Source organism: Schistocerca serialis, chromosome 5 (genome assembly GCF_023864345.2).
Source record: "Schistocerca serialis cubense isolate TAMUIC-IGC-003099 chromosome 5, iqSchSeri2.2, whole genome shotgun sequence".
Classification (NCBI taxonomy): domain Eukaryota; kingdom Metazoa; phylum Arthropoda; class Insecta; order Orthoptera; family Acrididae; genus Schistocerca; species Schistocerca serialis.
In genome coordinates this window covers 818,468,654-818,483,926 of record NC_064642.1, presented here as the reverse complement: position 1 = coordinate 818,483,926, position 15,273 = coordinate 818,468,654, and the positions used below count along the sequence as shown (strand labels likewise).

The 15,273-nt window shown below is 37.4% G+C and overlaps 1 protein-coding gene across 4 annotated transcripts in view; it reads right to left on the bottom strand.

The window, feature by feature from the left end:
• Nucleotides 1–15,273, bottom strand: part of LOC126481379 (protein nessun dorma-like) — a 228,823-nt gene that overhangs the window by 23,639 nt on the left and 189,911 nt on the right. For all 4 annotated transcript variants that reach the window (XM_050105091.1, XM_050105089.1, XM_050105092.1 and 1 more), the window contains 2 exons: nt 7,133–7,254; nt 6,703–7,043 (listed from right to left, as the gene is read on the bottom strand). In XM_050105091.1, coding sequence (XP_049961048.1) covers nt 6,703–7,043; nt 7,133–7,254 — 463 coding nt within the window. The remainder of the gene's footprint in view (nt 1–6,702; nt 7,044–7,132; nt 7,255–15,273) is intronic.

Genomic DNA, 15,273 nt, shown 5'->3' with positions numbered 1-15,273 from the left:
CTCTGAAAAGGAAAAAGCAAGACAAACTAGTTGGTGGGATGATAGCACAATCCAAGCAGTTAGAAGAAAAAATGGAGCATGGAGAAAGTGGTGGAAAACTAAAAATGACGAGGACCATAAAAGATATATAGAGGAAACAGCAAAGAAAATGGCATGGGAAGAGTTTACAAAAGAAACTTGAAGGTGTGAAGAGCAATAAGAAAATGTTCTATAAAATGATGAAAAATAAAAGGAAGCCTTCTGAAGTACCAGTAACGATAGAAACAGAGCATGGTACTGTGACTGAAGATCCAGGGAATATAAAACATCTCTGGAGAGAACATTTTAAGAAACTGTTAAATGCTGAGGAGCAGGTACACAAGGAAACAACAAACAATGGAGAAATTGGGAGAAGTTGGTAAGCAGAATTAGGACAAATTACATGGGAAGAAATGGAAATAGCTGTGAAGAAGATGAATGGGGGGAAAGCCCCAGGACCTAATGACGTTATCAGTGGACATGATAAGAGCAGCAGGTCCAGTGGGAATGCAGTGGCTATATAGAGTACTATCAAGTGTGTGGAGAAATAGTACAAAACCTGATGATTGGAGAAGAGGAGACATTGTTCACATCTTCAAGAAAGGCAATAAAAGACTTTGGAAAAACTACAGAGGAATAACCCTTATGAGTCATACAGCCAACATTTTTGAAAGAGTTTTACTAAATCGAATAAGTGAAACAAATAGAAAAGGAGCTGAGTGAAGAACAGCTTGGGTTTAGGAAAGCAAGAAGCACAATTGACCTGATATTTCCTATCCGTCAACTGATGGAAAAAAGTTGGGAGTATAACAAAAGGGGATAATGGTTTTTACAGACACAGACAAAGGCATACGACTCAGTTAGCAGGGAAAGACTCTGGGAAGAAATGAAAAAGATGGGTATAGAAGATGGGCACAATTGTAGAATTAGAACACCATTGGGGAACAATGAATACTCTGAAATAAGACAAGGACTTAAACAAGGAAGTATTCTGTCTCCTGCACTTTTTAATGTTGTGATGGAGGGAATGAATAGGGCAGTTAAAGATATAGTAAAAGAAAAAGCCCAACAGATGATTTTTGCCGATGATATGGTAATCTGGGGTGATAAAGAGGTAGATGTACAGTTACAACTTGATGCGTGGAGGGAAATAAGTAAAAGGTATGGATTAAAAATAAATAAAGAAAAGAGTGGAGGAATAGTATTTGGAAGAGACAAAGGGACCAATGGGAATATTACTTTGAATGGAGAACCCCTCAAAGTGGTAGACAGTTTCACTTATTTAGGGAGTGAAATATCTAGTGATGGAAGAATAACCAACGAAATTAATAGGAGGTTACAGAAGGGAAGTAATTTCTACCAAACAATAAAACACCTGATTTGGAATAAGGAAGTTTCAGAAAAAGCAAAACTCCTTATGTATAAGAGTTATTACTTCCCTATTGTCATGTATGGAGGAGAAACATAGACAATGACAGAAAGGGACTGGAGCAGACTGCAAGCAGGGGAAATGAAATTTCTCAGAGCAGTTGAGGGAAAAACAAGAAAGGACAGAATAAGGAATGTAGATATTAGAAAGGATCTTAAACAAGAAAGTATGAGAAAAGAAATTGGAAAAAAGAGATTAAGATGGTACGGGCATGTTAAGAAACTCCCCAAAACTATGGAAGAAATAAAGATGAATTGAAAAAGACCTAGAGGGCGCCCCAGAACATTGTGGAAAACTGGGAGTGAGAATATCTGTGGAAAGGAGAGGTGTGACATGGCATCAAGAGGAGGAAGAAAAGTGGTGGGAGGACCGAGCCAAATGGAGAGTACTTGTCAGCACCCAGACCCAGCAGTAGCTGGAGTGGGATCCGAATACAAATAGATACACAAGATAATAAAGATATTTTAGTGGCTATTTTTCATGTGTATGGACATACATTTTTTGCTGTGGGTGATGTACATTTTAGTGTAAGCTTTTGCGTTCAGATTTTCTGTGCTGTTCTCTCTCCCCCTACAGGTTCAAGGAATTTGCCCAAATACTTGAAGTATGAGACTCTCTTGATTTTTTCAAATTTTGTTATCAGCCTTTCAGTGCGATGGTTTGAGCAGATATACTTGGGCTTTGGAAGAATATCTGATGACCAACTCTTTCAACAAATTCCTTGGGAGTTTCTACGTGTTCATTTGCTGTTGTCTTGTAACCTGTCATCTACTAGTATTGCTAGATGATCTGCAAAAGCTAGGCAAGAAATCTGGATGTCATTTTTAGGTCTCCAATTCATATGATCTTTAAGTAGTTTTGGTTTTAAGTTATTTTTCCCAGTCTCAGATGACTTTATCCAAAATGAGTATAAAGAGGGTAGAAGACACACCACAACATTGCCAAACACCAGTTTTGACCAGAAATGATTCTGATCCTTCACCCATGAATTTTACTTTGGTGGTTGTGTTGATGAATGTTTGTTTGCTGAGATTAAACCACTGTCCCCTCCCCCATATACTCCAATAGCCACTCTAACAGTAACAGTGAAGTAACAATTCTATGTTAATTCAGATTAAGACAATTTATCCTTACATAAAACAATAATGGAAATTCCTGGACACAGCAGTATGTAAAGTCAAAGAAGCTTGTGATTATATATGCTATACATCTTTGTATGCAGTCAACAGACCCCAGTAGTTGATATGGGTACCACACACTTAAGAAATAACCTGGGAGTGTCGAAAGTACGTCTTGTAAGCTGCTCCCATTTCCCCAGTATCCTACCGATTGAGCTGAAGTCTGCAAGGTATCTGTATGAGTAGATTGATTCTAATTTTGACTCGCTTACATTTTAGTCGTAGTTTTTTTTTAATTTATTTTATGAAATGCAAATTTTACATTTATGAATTATTATAGTGAGCTGTCTATAACAATTTGAAATCTGACCCAGATCTGACTAAACATGTGTCCAGATTTTTTGGACAGTATTTCACTATAGGTAACTGCACCATCGGCAAAAAGAATGAACACTATCTGCAATGTTATTAATATACAATATGAACAGCAAAGGTCCCAACACACTTTCCTGGGGAACGCCTGAAATTACTCCCACATCTGTCGATAACTCTCCATCCATCCTGTGTCCGCCCTACCAAGAAATGCCCAATCCAGTCACAAATTTTGTCTGACACTGCACTGTTATTCCAATAAAGATCAACAGTAGAGTGAAACAAGGGTGTAGCCTTTCACCTTCTATATCCAGCATACACTAAGACAACACTGTTAGACAATGGAAATGGGAAATTAAACATGGTATAAGATTAACAGGACACACACATATAAATACCCTGCTCTTTGCAGCTGGAAAATAAGTATTCAGAAGACAGAAAATGACATTCAATTTTCAACATATCCTTTAAATCAAATATGAAAGAGCTATTGTCTAACAATTTCCATAAAAATAATAAAGTAATGGTCTTCGAAGGAAGATTTCCAGTATGCTTTAAAACAGTACACGATGATCAATCAATGGAACAGGTGTCACATTTTCAGAAGTTAAGCTTCCATATTGGCTAAGAGTATGAAGACGACATCACTAATAAATTAAATAAGAGTCAGATGATATGTGGTACAATGCACAGGATACCCAGTGATGAGCAATAATACAAAGTTAAAATTTTACAAATAATGGGTGCCCCTATTGTAACATATGGAAGCAAATTACTAAAGACTAAAGAAGAATTCAGTTGCTTGAAATGAAATTTTCAAAGGAAAGTTGAAAGATATACGCTCAAAGATTAAATACAAAACAGTGTCAAGAGAGAAGGACTTAATACTGCATAAATGAAAAACAGAGCAGAGTTGTATACAATAGAAACACATATCAACAGAATCATGGAAGAAATTAACACATTTCGTAATTCCCTTGCTGACAGAGACTGGTTTGGCCATTGTAGTGTCGATGGACATTACACATCAAGTAATGATCTGCCAGCCAAAATAATATTTGATAGATTTTTTAATGCATTCTTGACCCTATTTAACCATACTATTCCCATAAAGAAAATCAAAATAATGGACAGCAGCCACAAATCCAATCTCAAAACAGACAAAATATATGGTATACTAAACAGCTGACAGATCTAAAGAAACAAGTTTTGTTACTGTACAACATATACAATAGTATGAAGTCTGACTGTGCCAAATCAGCCTATGTGGAATGCAGGAATGAATACAAAAAAGCCATCCTGCAAGCCAAAAAAACCTACAATGCCAACAGCATACATAATTCCACCAATAAATGCAAAACTGCTTGGAAAGTAATTAACAGTGCTGCCAGAGATACTAAAAAAGACAAAATTAATATCCCACCACAAACACTCAATGAGTTTTTTATTAATTCAGTGAAAGAAATAGGAGACGCAATTATCAAACCAGACATTAGTCCATCAGAGTTACTTTCCCAAAATTGGGGTAGACAGTCACTAAATACAAGCATGGTAACCTTCTCCGAAGTATCACCTAGATATGTACAAGGGGTCATAAAACAACTGAAATCATCTGATAGCTTAGATATATATGGCATATCATCCAACCTGCTAAAAAAAGTGTGTGACTGCATTCTCTACCCCTTAACCCATTGCATAAACAAGTGCTTACTTGAGGGATATTTTCCTGATGAGTTAAAACTGTCTAGGATTGTCCCAGTATACAAAAAGGGAGATAAAGACTCTCCATCTAGCTACAGGCCTATTTCAATAGTACCCACATTCTCCAAGGTAATAGAATGCATCATGTACCAACAATTATCATCTCACTTTGAGAATCTAGGAATAATTAATGCTACACAATACGTACGGGTTTAGGAAGAATCTGTCGACCATTGATGCAATCAACACGGTAGTCAGTTATATCCTCAAAGTTTTTGAGGACAAAGGCTTTGCTCAGGTCTCATTCTGTGACCTAAGCAAGGCCTTCGACTGTGTTGAGCACATGCCACTACTAGAGAAACTAGAATTCTACGGCATCAAAGAAAACAGTCTCAGACTATTAAAAGCTTATCTCAACAACCGTAAACAGGTAGTTTGTGTTGGTAAGGAAATGTCAAACATAGAAAATGTTAAAGTAGGTGTGCCTCAGGGATCTGTACTGGGGCCCTTCCTGTTTCTGATAATGATCAATGACCTCCCCTCGTTTATTAGATCCACCACTGTATTGTATGCAGATGATACGACTTTTCTCCATGGCAGTAACAGTCTTAATGATCTTAAAACCTGTGCTGAAAATACACTCACTCATGCAGCATATTGGTTCAGAGCAAATAGTTTCCTGCTAAATGAAAATAAAACTCAGCAGATAATTTTCACTCTAAGAGACAAGCCACTATCTGATGACGCTAGTTCTGTTAAATTCCTGGGAGTTTATTTAGACGAAAAGTTATCCTGGGGCCAACATGTAAACTATATTAGTAGTAAACTATCTAGAGTAATTTATTTATTAAGACAACTCAGAAATTGTGTACCTGAAACATACATCAGATCATCTTATTTTGCATTTTTCCAGAGTATAATATCCTATGGCATTATCTTGTGGGGTATCTGTAGTCATATACATGACATCCTATTATTGCAGAAGAAAGCCATTAGGATAATTACAAATTCTTCACATAAGGCTCACTGCAAACCCTTATTTACTAAACAAAAAATTATGACTGTAATAAACCTCTATATATACAATGTCTTAATCTTTACGAAGAAGAACCTACAAGATGTGAAACGTAGAGAAAATGTAAATTGTTACAACACAAGAAGCATCAAACACATATACACGCCTTACCACAGACTATCAAAATCAATAAATAGCTATGAAGTCACAGGGCACAAGCTATTTAATAAGCTGCCACATGCCATACAGGATCTTCCTGAACATACATTCAAAGAAAGACTGCATGAATGGTTTACTGCCCACCCGTTCTATGATATCAATGAATTCTTCAACTGTAAAATGCAGTAATCCAACAGATGACCCACTGTACATTTATTGTAATATAAGCTAAAATATTTCAGTAGTCAATACCTTATCACACTGTATTATAAATTGTAACTTCATTTGACGTTGTCAATTGCTGTAATGGCCTAAAGACAATAAAATCTTTATTATTATTATTATGTTAATCAACTCATTCAGCATAAACTAAAAGGAGGTGACCGAGAAACAGATGGCTTCTGTCAAGATGGAACAGGCTGTAAGTTAGAAATGTATAGACTCCAAACTAACTGTACTTTCATTAACAAATGTTGGTGTGGTACTGAGTCAAATGCTTACACAATCCCACAATAATGGTGATGAGGCTTTATTAGCATCTCAACACAGGTAAACTACATTTTTCATATCATTATACTAAAACATCTGAGAGTCAAATACTGATAACAATGAAAGATACAATTGTTAATGAATCAGCTGTTTATGATGACAGAAGAGAGATTCCCCTGGCATGTAATTATTTTTGAATTCTGTCAATTTTCATTTTCACACAGTGAAACTACGATCATAAAAAAGTTCTAATTAAACACATTTATGACCGTAATGAAAGATATGGTTTGAACAGGGTATTTTGTTAATAATTTTTGATGTTCACTACATTGATATATTAATACAAAATAAAAACCTTTATTGTGAAACAATACATAGTGCATTACAGAAAGGTCACTGACCTGTATTCCAATGTGGCACGAGCAGATGCGGGATGATTTAAGACATACTTCAGCCTCCGTGTTAATATACAAGGCTGTTCCAAAACAGGAAATGACACAGTTTTCAAGTTCAACTTTCCCTTTGCCAAATACCACAATTCCTCTGGACGTACTGCTATTCTCTCGCCCAAGAATGTGACAATTGCGAATCATCAGTCTTCCGGAGCGCACTAATATAGCAACATCTGTTTTGCGGCCATCTATTTTGAGGTTTTCCAGTGTTAAATCATTTCCTGTACAGTCTATCAATACATTACCAGCATCGTGAGCAGCGACTACTGTCGCTTCTGGAGTGCTAAAACCTAAATAATTAAATTACTAATTTAGTCTGTTTTGGTGATCACTACAGCATATTTTGGTGATATATTTCTGTGAGTAAGTGACCAAATACCTGTCATTTTACCACCATTCTCCAAGCATCTCACTCCACGTATCCCATACACTCCAGGGCAGACCACGACTGTATCTCCAGCAGATGCACTGTCCAATGCCTCTTGTAACAGAGGAAATGGCCTAAAACACATGTGGTTAGGGTGAAATGTCACAATGACAGATTAATAATGGAAATCTGATTATAATTATCAAACACAAAATTATACAAATTTTAAGTCCTACAATAACACAATTTATTTATTTTTTTAATTGTCACTACTACTACTCTAATTTACCATTGTACATTGTTTTATCACATATCAATTATTATATTGTTACTATCATTATGCTGGATCAAATTTTATCTTTAACATTTTCATTTCCACCAATTTCCTTCTCACCCTTTGCTTCCCTGGTTATTTCAAGCCAAACAGTATTAATTACATTATTACTACTACTTTGTGAGTCATTCACACTGTAGTGGTATATGTCATAAAGCACAGTAACTTCCTCTTACTAAACCAATGACAGGTGTGCATTTAAAAATATGACTTGGATTAATAGTACCTTAAAGAGCAGCTGCTGTGCCCTGGTTTGTTGGAATTTGTGTGTGGATATGAGAAAGAAAAACGTGGACACAGTGCAGAAAGTGATGATGGATGTGAAATTTGGACTGGCCAGTGAGTGGCCACTTGCACTTTGCAGTCACGCTTTGGGGTTGCTGTGGACTCCAAAGAAGAAAGGGACCTGACGACAACAGTGAAGTACTAACGAAAAATGAACATTGTTATATAGACTCCATGCCATCTTGAATTAAGTACTAACTTATAGTTTTGGTGACACATCATGTATGAACACGCTGTCTGATTAGCTTTGTTAATTATCAGTAGTTGTGAATTGATACTTTACTTGAATGTGGAAGAATTTTGGAAACAGTGTTTTGTGATATCGTAGTGAGTTATTTAAATGTAGAATCTCTCTTATAGCCCTCGTCCCACAGCAAACAAAAATGAAGTCCATGATTAAATATGTGGCGTTGCATAGCTGGACCACATCAAGACAAATCAAAGTTGGTGACTGGAAAATTCAGAAAAGAAGGTAAATGTTATTTCATGGGAACAAGTAAAGACTTGGCATATCACAATATGTCGATCACTTGAAGTCAACCCACAACAAGAAAAACCACCTTGTGTGGTGACTGTGACTGGACATGGACGAGAGGAAATAAAATAAAAGAGCTATAACAAGAAATTAAAACTAAAATTGTATGGAAAATGAGGAGATATATATCATTGTTGAGGGTTACAGAAGCAAACCTGCCATCAAGAACTGTATCGTAAGCATATATGCTGTAACGGTACAAACCACAGCAAGATTTTTCAAACTAAAGGGATTGTGACTTTAATTAAATGCAAACAATTTACATTGTCACAATCTTTCACAAAAGAAATACCAGTTGGCCAAAGCAACCAGGTCAACAACAAACATTATTAACGTGTTCACATGTTGGAGTATGTTCTCGGCACATAAATCACAAGAAGATAAGCAGACTACAGAGAAGATTTTCAGTGAGCAGTTTTGACGGCGATTAGGGCTGTGAGAGCTTCAGATGGCAACATTCCATCACTTGGCAATGGCAGCGCAGCTGACTTCAGCAGCTGGTGCGGCAAATTATCCTAGTTGTACAGTGTACTGCCTCCAGAATTTGTGTTTAGTTATTTAATCTGCTATAACTGACTGTGAATGACGTTGATTAACATTGGGTGATGTAGATATGTTGATAAACAACATTTTTTGTGTGATAAACACTTTAAGTTGTACGGTAATGGAAATAACATGCCTTTCAGAACCAGAAGTACAAACAGTATGGTTTTAGCGGAAAGTCTAGATAGACTTAAATCATTAGATAAACTAGAGGAGACGCCTAAAAAAAAAAAAAAAAAAGGAGGAAATAGATGAACAGCAAAAGTAAAGCAGATAAACTACATGAATTACCTAAACATAATAAAAAAATTTTGATGATTTAGCCACAAAAATAGATAATATTTCCAAATTAGAGGAAACATTAGCTAATTTACCTATGGAGTTCAAACCTAAAATAGTTGATCCATTCTGATACGGTTAGACAAAAAGCGAAAATACAGTTTAAAGTTGTAAATGATAAGATGACAAAATTAGAGCAATCACGTTCAAGCAATTATGAAACTATATATAAGTCTCAGAGACTCAAGACACGGTAGGAATATTAGAACTAAACAAAAAATTTATTGCAATTTCTAATTATCCAAATACTTTAACTAATTTGGAGACGCGCCTACAAGAAACAGTGGAGAAAAAGATACACGGAAAAGTAGATGCCAACAGCACTGTCTCCAATTATGTGGCTCATACTATTAATAATAGGAGTGAGTCACAGAAATTATGGAAGGAATTACAAGACACTAAACAGGAACTTACAAGCAAAAGTGCTACATCCGCATAGGCTTATCACCGCTTTTATTTGAAAAAATTACAAATAGAAAGTGGAAAGGGAGTGGAGTTGGCTGTGCTAAGCAGTTTCCAAAGTTTAAGCTGGAAGGATATGTACATACAAGATATATTTCTTAGGAGTATTTTCTCAATCTATGCCTCAGAAAAGGGATGACAATAAAAAAATAAATTTTGCACTAGAACATTTACAAGATGAAGCAGCGGAATGGAGAACAGCTCATTCAGAGGAATTTAAATCGTGGGAAGATTCTTCAGGGAAAATTTAAGAGAAAATATTGGTCCACGAGCTCGCAAGAAAAATATCACAATATTTCATGGGGTGCAAGTAAAACATATGTTCAGTGGCATCTGCTAGGTCCAAGTATTTAGATAACACACAAGATCAAAAACTTTATAACACTGATAGAATAAATATGTTTACATCCTCAGGATAATCAGTCATCTTTGCAGATTAGGAGGGGTGATAGCTGCCAGGTTCCAAATTAATTGCTTTATTTTTTCGCACTTCAGTTTTCTATGAGGCAATTTCTTCCTCTTTAACTATTGTATTGTCTTTCAAACTTTCTCCTACTATCTTAGAGAGATTTTGCCAACATAATTGTTAGCTATTAAAAAGGTACAGTTACACTAATATTTTGAAAACATAAGTATTCTCTCTGTAATTCATTGCAGAAAGGTAGATTTATTCCCACAATCTTAATAAAAATTGCCCAATTTTTAAAAATTTTTTTGTATTGGGATTTCATATTTTCCCCCCTTCTATATAAACAATGAGTTGGATTTCATGCACGTTTGATAGAGGAGATCAACTACTAGATGAGTAATAGATTTTTGTAAGTACACTAGTACATATGTGTGTGTGTGTGTGTGTGTGTGTGTGTGTGTGTGTGTGTGAACACTCACATGGTTGTTAAGATCCAGAAAGGTAATTCACAAAGACATTAGGATAAATGAGGGTCTATTGTCTTTCTTTTTCTCCTTGATCCTAATGCACTTTTACTTCCTTTCCTTTCTGCTCCATTAGGAGTACCAATTCTATCCTCCCTCCTTCTATATGCATATGTTACTATTGTTGTAACCCTTCTCTTACCTGGACCATACAGTGGTGGTCACACCCTGTTTTATCAGGTACAACTGAGAGATCGTGACAAACATGACAGTGACACAGACTTAAGTTTTATATTTTTTTCCCATGAAAACATTCGGTTTCCTCCAGCACATTGAATGATTGGAGCTTATATTAGTGACATCGTGTGTGTGTGTGTGTGTGTGTGTGCGTGCGCACGCACGCTCGCTGAGGGGGGGGGGGTTACAAGTTGTATAAGTTAAGAAATTACAAAGTGGTGCACTAATAACTAATATAAGCTAAGTTATTCAGAGGCAGTTCTGTAACACATAAATAAAAACAATTTGAGAAATAAGAGTGATAAGAGAAAAGAAGGAGGTAAGAAATTAATATCTTATATAGATTTTGAGTATGATCACTATGCTGAGTAGAAATCTTCAGTATTAGAAATGGTAAAAACTGTATGGTCAGAGACTAGGCATATGATTGTAAGCATGAAGGTGGGATGTATCCAGATTTCTAGAGAGGTAGGATTATGAGAGGTTAGGTTTACCTAGGAAAAAGGGAATGTATACCTGAGGTCTGGTGAATCCAAAGGAAACAAGACCTGAACGAATTTCGTACGACTGAGAGGGGACCTATACCTAATGTCATGTGGAGCCAAGGAAGTAAAGACATGAAAAAAAAATTAATAATAATAATAATAATAATAATAATTTATGGATTGGGTGTGAGGTAAACCACACTACCTCTAGTTGTGTAAGTTGTTCTACATGATGTCTTAGTGGGGGAATCCGTAGTGGTACATCTTGCTATAAATCATAACAACTTCCTTTTACTAGACCAATGAAAGAAGCTCTTGTGAATAACATGACTTTAATTAGTAGTAGCATAAAAAGTATCTACTGTGCCCAGGTTTCTTGAAACATGAGAAAGAAAAATGTGGTCACAGCACAGAAAGCGACGACTAATGTGAAATTTGGACTGGGCAGTAAGGGAACACTTGCACTTTGCAGTCATGGTTTGTGGGTGTGATGGACAACAAAGAAGAAAGGAGCCTGACGACAAAGGTCGAGCACTAAAAAAACAACAAATATTGTTCTATAGAGTCTATGCCATGCTGTCTCAAGTTAAGTATAAACTTATGGTTTCGGTCAAACATTGAAGCATCATGTATGAACATGAAAACCTTTGTAATTATCATTTGTTGAGAGTAGAGGACTTACTTGAATATAGAAAAATTATGGAAACAGTTTTTAGTGAGTTCGTCGTAGTGCGTTATTTAAATGTAGCAGATCTCTTACAACCCTCACTCCACTACAATCGGAAATTAAGTCCGCAGTTAAATACATGGCACGTATAGCTGGACCACGACATCAGGAGAAAACAAAATGGCAACTACGAAATTGGGAAAAGAAGGTAACTGTTATTTATTACATGGAAACGAGTAAAGACTTGGAATCTCACAATATATCGATCACTTGAAGTCAGCCCACTACAAGAAAAACTACCTCAACAACTTTAGACTGACCTACTACCTCCCATACCACATACCCTTCCCATCAACCATCTGTCCTCACTCCTATCCGTGCCATCACAGTACAAGTTCTGCATCCCCAATCAAAATTCAGTCTGCAGTATTGCTGTTTTGATGAGTGAAACTAAAATTGTGTGGCGTTAAAGGTACCCCAGCAAGGATGGAGTCCTTTCTTAACAAAATAAATAACAGACAACAGAGAATCATCACATTAACAAACAATATAACCTGAAAAAGAAAAAATTCAGAATGAGGAAATATAAACGCAGCATCCCACAAGGCTTCCTCTCTACATACACTGAACATTAACACCTTTATATGAAAACTAGTGGAGCACAAATGGGGCTGGTCACAAGAGCTGTCAACGGGTGAGAGAGTTGTGTGCTGATGACATGCTCCCCCATATTCGCACCCAGGGATGCCTATCGCAGAGTGTGACACAGTAGTAGGTTGGTATCACTGGGATTTCTGAGGCATGTTCAGATATAGTTTTAGAAGACAAATTGGATTCTGCGTACCAGATCAATGGGCTGACGACAAATGGAATGAGTTCTATTCAGTCCTTTTGAGACATTTACTACTACTGCCTTGTCAGAAAATCCAGAATGTAGTTAAACATTGCCAAAATGGAAATAATACTAGACTTAACACTCCCACCATGTATGACTAGAGTCAAGCAGAGTATACATGAACTGAGTCTGGTTTATAAACTATAACTACATCTACATATATACTTCCCAAGCCACCATATGGCACATGGTGGAGGGTACCCTGTACTAATATTAGTCATTTCCTTTCCTGCTCCACTCATAAACAGAGCGAGGGAAAAATGACTCCATACACACCCTTATTACTTTTATCTTATCTTCACAGCCCATACACAAAATGTACATTGGCGGCACTGGAATCATTCTACAGTCAGCTTCAAATTCAGGTTCTTTATATTTTATCAATAGTGTTCCTCGAAAAGAAGACCACTTTCCCTCCAAGGTTTATCATTCGAGTTTCCAAAACGTTTCCATAATACTTGCATGTTGATAGAAGTTACCTATAACATATCTAGCAGCCCACCTGTGAATTACTTCAATGATTCCCTTTAATCCCAACAGGTGCGGATACCAAACACTGGAGCAGTACTCAAGACTGTCACACACAAGTGTCCTATATGTGGTCTCCTTTACAGATGAACCACTCTTTTCTAAAATTCTCTGAATAAACCAAAGCCAACTCACCCTCCCCACTACAGTCCTTACATGCTTGTACCATTTCATATCGCTTTGGAATGTTATACCCAGATATTTAAACCAGATGACTGTGTCGAGCAACACACTACTAATGCTGCATTCGAAAATTACGGGTTTACTTTTCCTAACCAATTACATTAACTTACATTTTTCTTCATTTAGAGCTGCCATTCATCGCACAATTAGACATTTTGTCTACGTCATCCTGTATCATTTGCTGGTCACTCAACGATGACATCTTCCTGTATACCACAGCATTATCAGCAAACAGCCGCAGATTGCTGCTCATCCTGCCTGCCAGATCATTTATGTATACAGAAAGTAACAGTGGTCCTATCCACTTTCACACTTCCCAGGAGGAATTCTGATGAGTACTCCCTGTCGAGGACAATGTACTGGTTTCTGTTATTTAACTCTTTGAGCCACTCACATATACCTATTCCGTATGGTCGTACCTAAGTTTATACTCTGCAGCGGGGCATCATGTGAAACGTATGAATGAAGAGTCTTGCGGTGATAACATGGAATACAATGTTCTCGGGTTTCCAACTTGTCAATTGCTTACAACTACACCAGCTTTCGGCCAAGCACTCCTTGGCCATTGTCAAGTGGTATGACTGCCAGTGGGCTGTTGGAGCGCCCTTATATACGCTAACTGCCCGCTGTGACGTCACTGGTGCCCGTGACATTGCCATATATGGGCATGTTTTGAGTCGGCGTTCAATGAGCCCTCTCCAATCGCTGGATCCGACGCAGTGCTGAGCTGCAAGCCACCATCTCTATTCAGGGTGTTTGCGGTAATTTTTATTACAATAGCTTCCTTTATTAAACTGTCCCAGAAGCCGTTAATGCGAGCGACGACAGAGGTATCGTTAAATTTTACGTGGTGACCGTTTTCTAATGCATGCTCAGCTAACGCAGATTTCTCTGTATAGCATAGGCGATAATACCTCTCGTGTTCTTTCCTGTGTTGTTCCACAGTGGGCACTGTTTATCCGATGTACTTCTGGCCACACTCACAAGGTATTTCGTAGACTCCAGGTGTTCTGAGACCTACTGCGTCTTTAACTGATCTCAGTAAGTGACGGAATTTTGTTGGAGGCCTGAAGATTGATTTGATCTTGTGTCCTATCAACAGGCAGCTTATCTTGCCCAACACAGAGACTCAGAATGGCAGCAAAGCAAGTTTGTTTTCCTGCTCTTCGTCGGTGGTCTTATTCTGATATTTCCCAGAAATCACTTCTTTCACTTGATGGGCGCTGTAGCCGTTATTCCTGAAAACCTTGTGTAGGTGGTTCAGTTCATGGGGCAGGTTATCGTCATCTGATATTACTCTTGCACAATGCACCAATGTTTGTAATCTGCGCGCTTCTGTGCTGGATGATGATGGCTGGTGGCGTGCAGGTGCAGGTGCAGGTCTGTGTGGGTGGGTTTTCTATAGACACTGTGTCCTAGGCGCCCATTTCGATTACGGTGGACAAGGACGTTGAGGAAGTGAAATGCATTATCTTTTTCCACCTCCATGGTGAACTGGATATTACTGTCAATGCCATTGAGGTATTCCAAAAACTTGTCTAGTTTCTCACGTCCGTGTGGCCAAATGATGAATGTGTTGTCAACATATCAAAAGAAACACTTCGGCTTCAATGGTGCAGTATCTATGGCAATATCCTCAAAATTCTCCATGAAGAAGTTTGTAAGAGCTGGAGCCAATGCACTACGCATTGCTACACCATCTGTCTGATCGTAATGCTGGCCGTTGTACCCGAAATAGGAGGACGTAAGAGTGTGCCTAAATAGCTCGACCATGTACTGGGAAATTA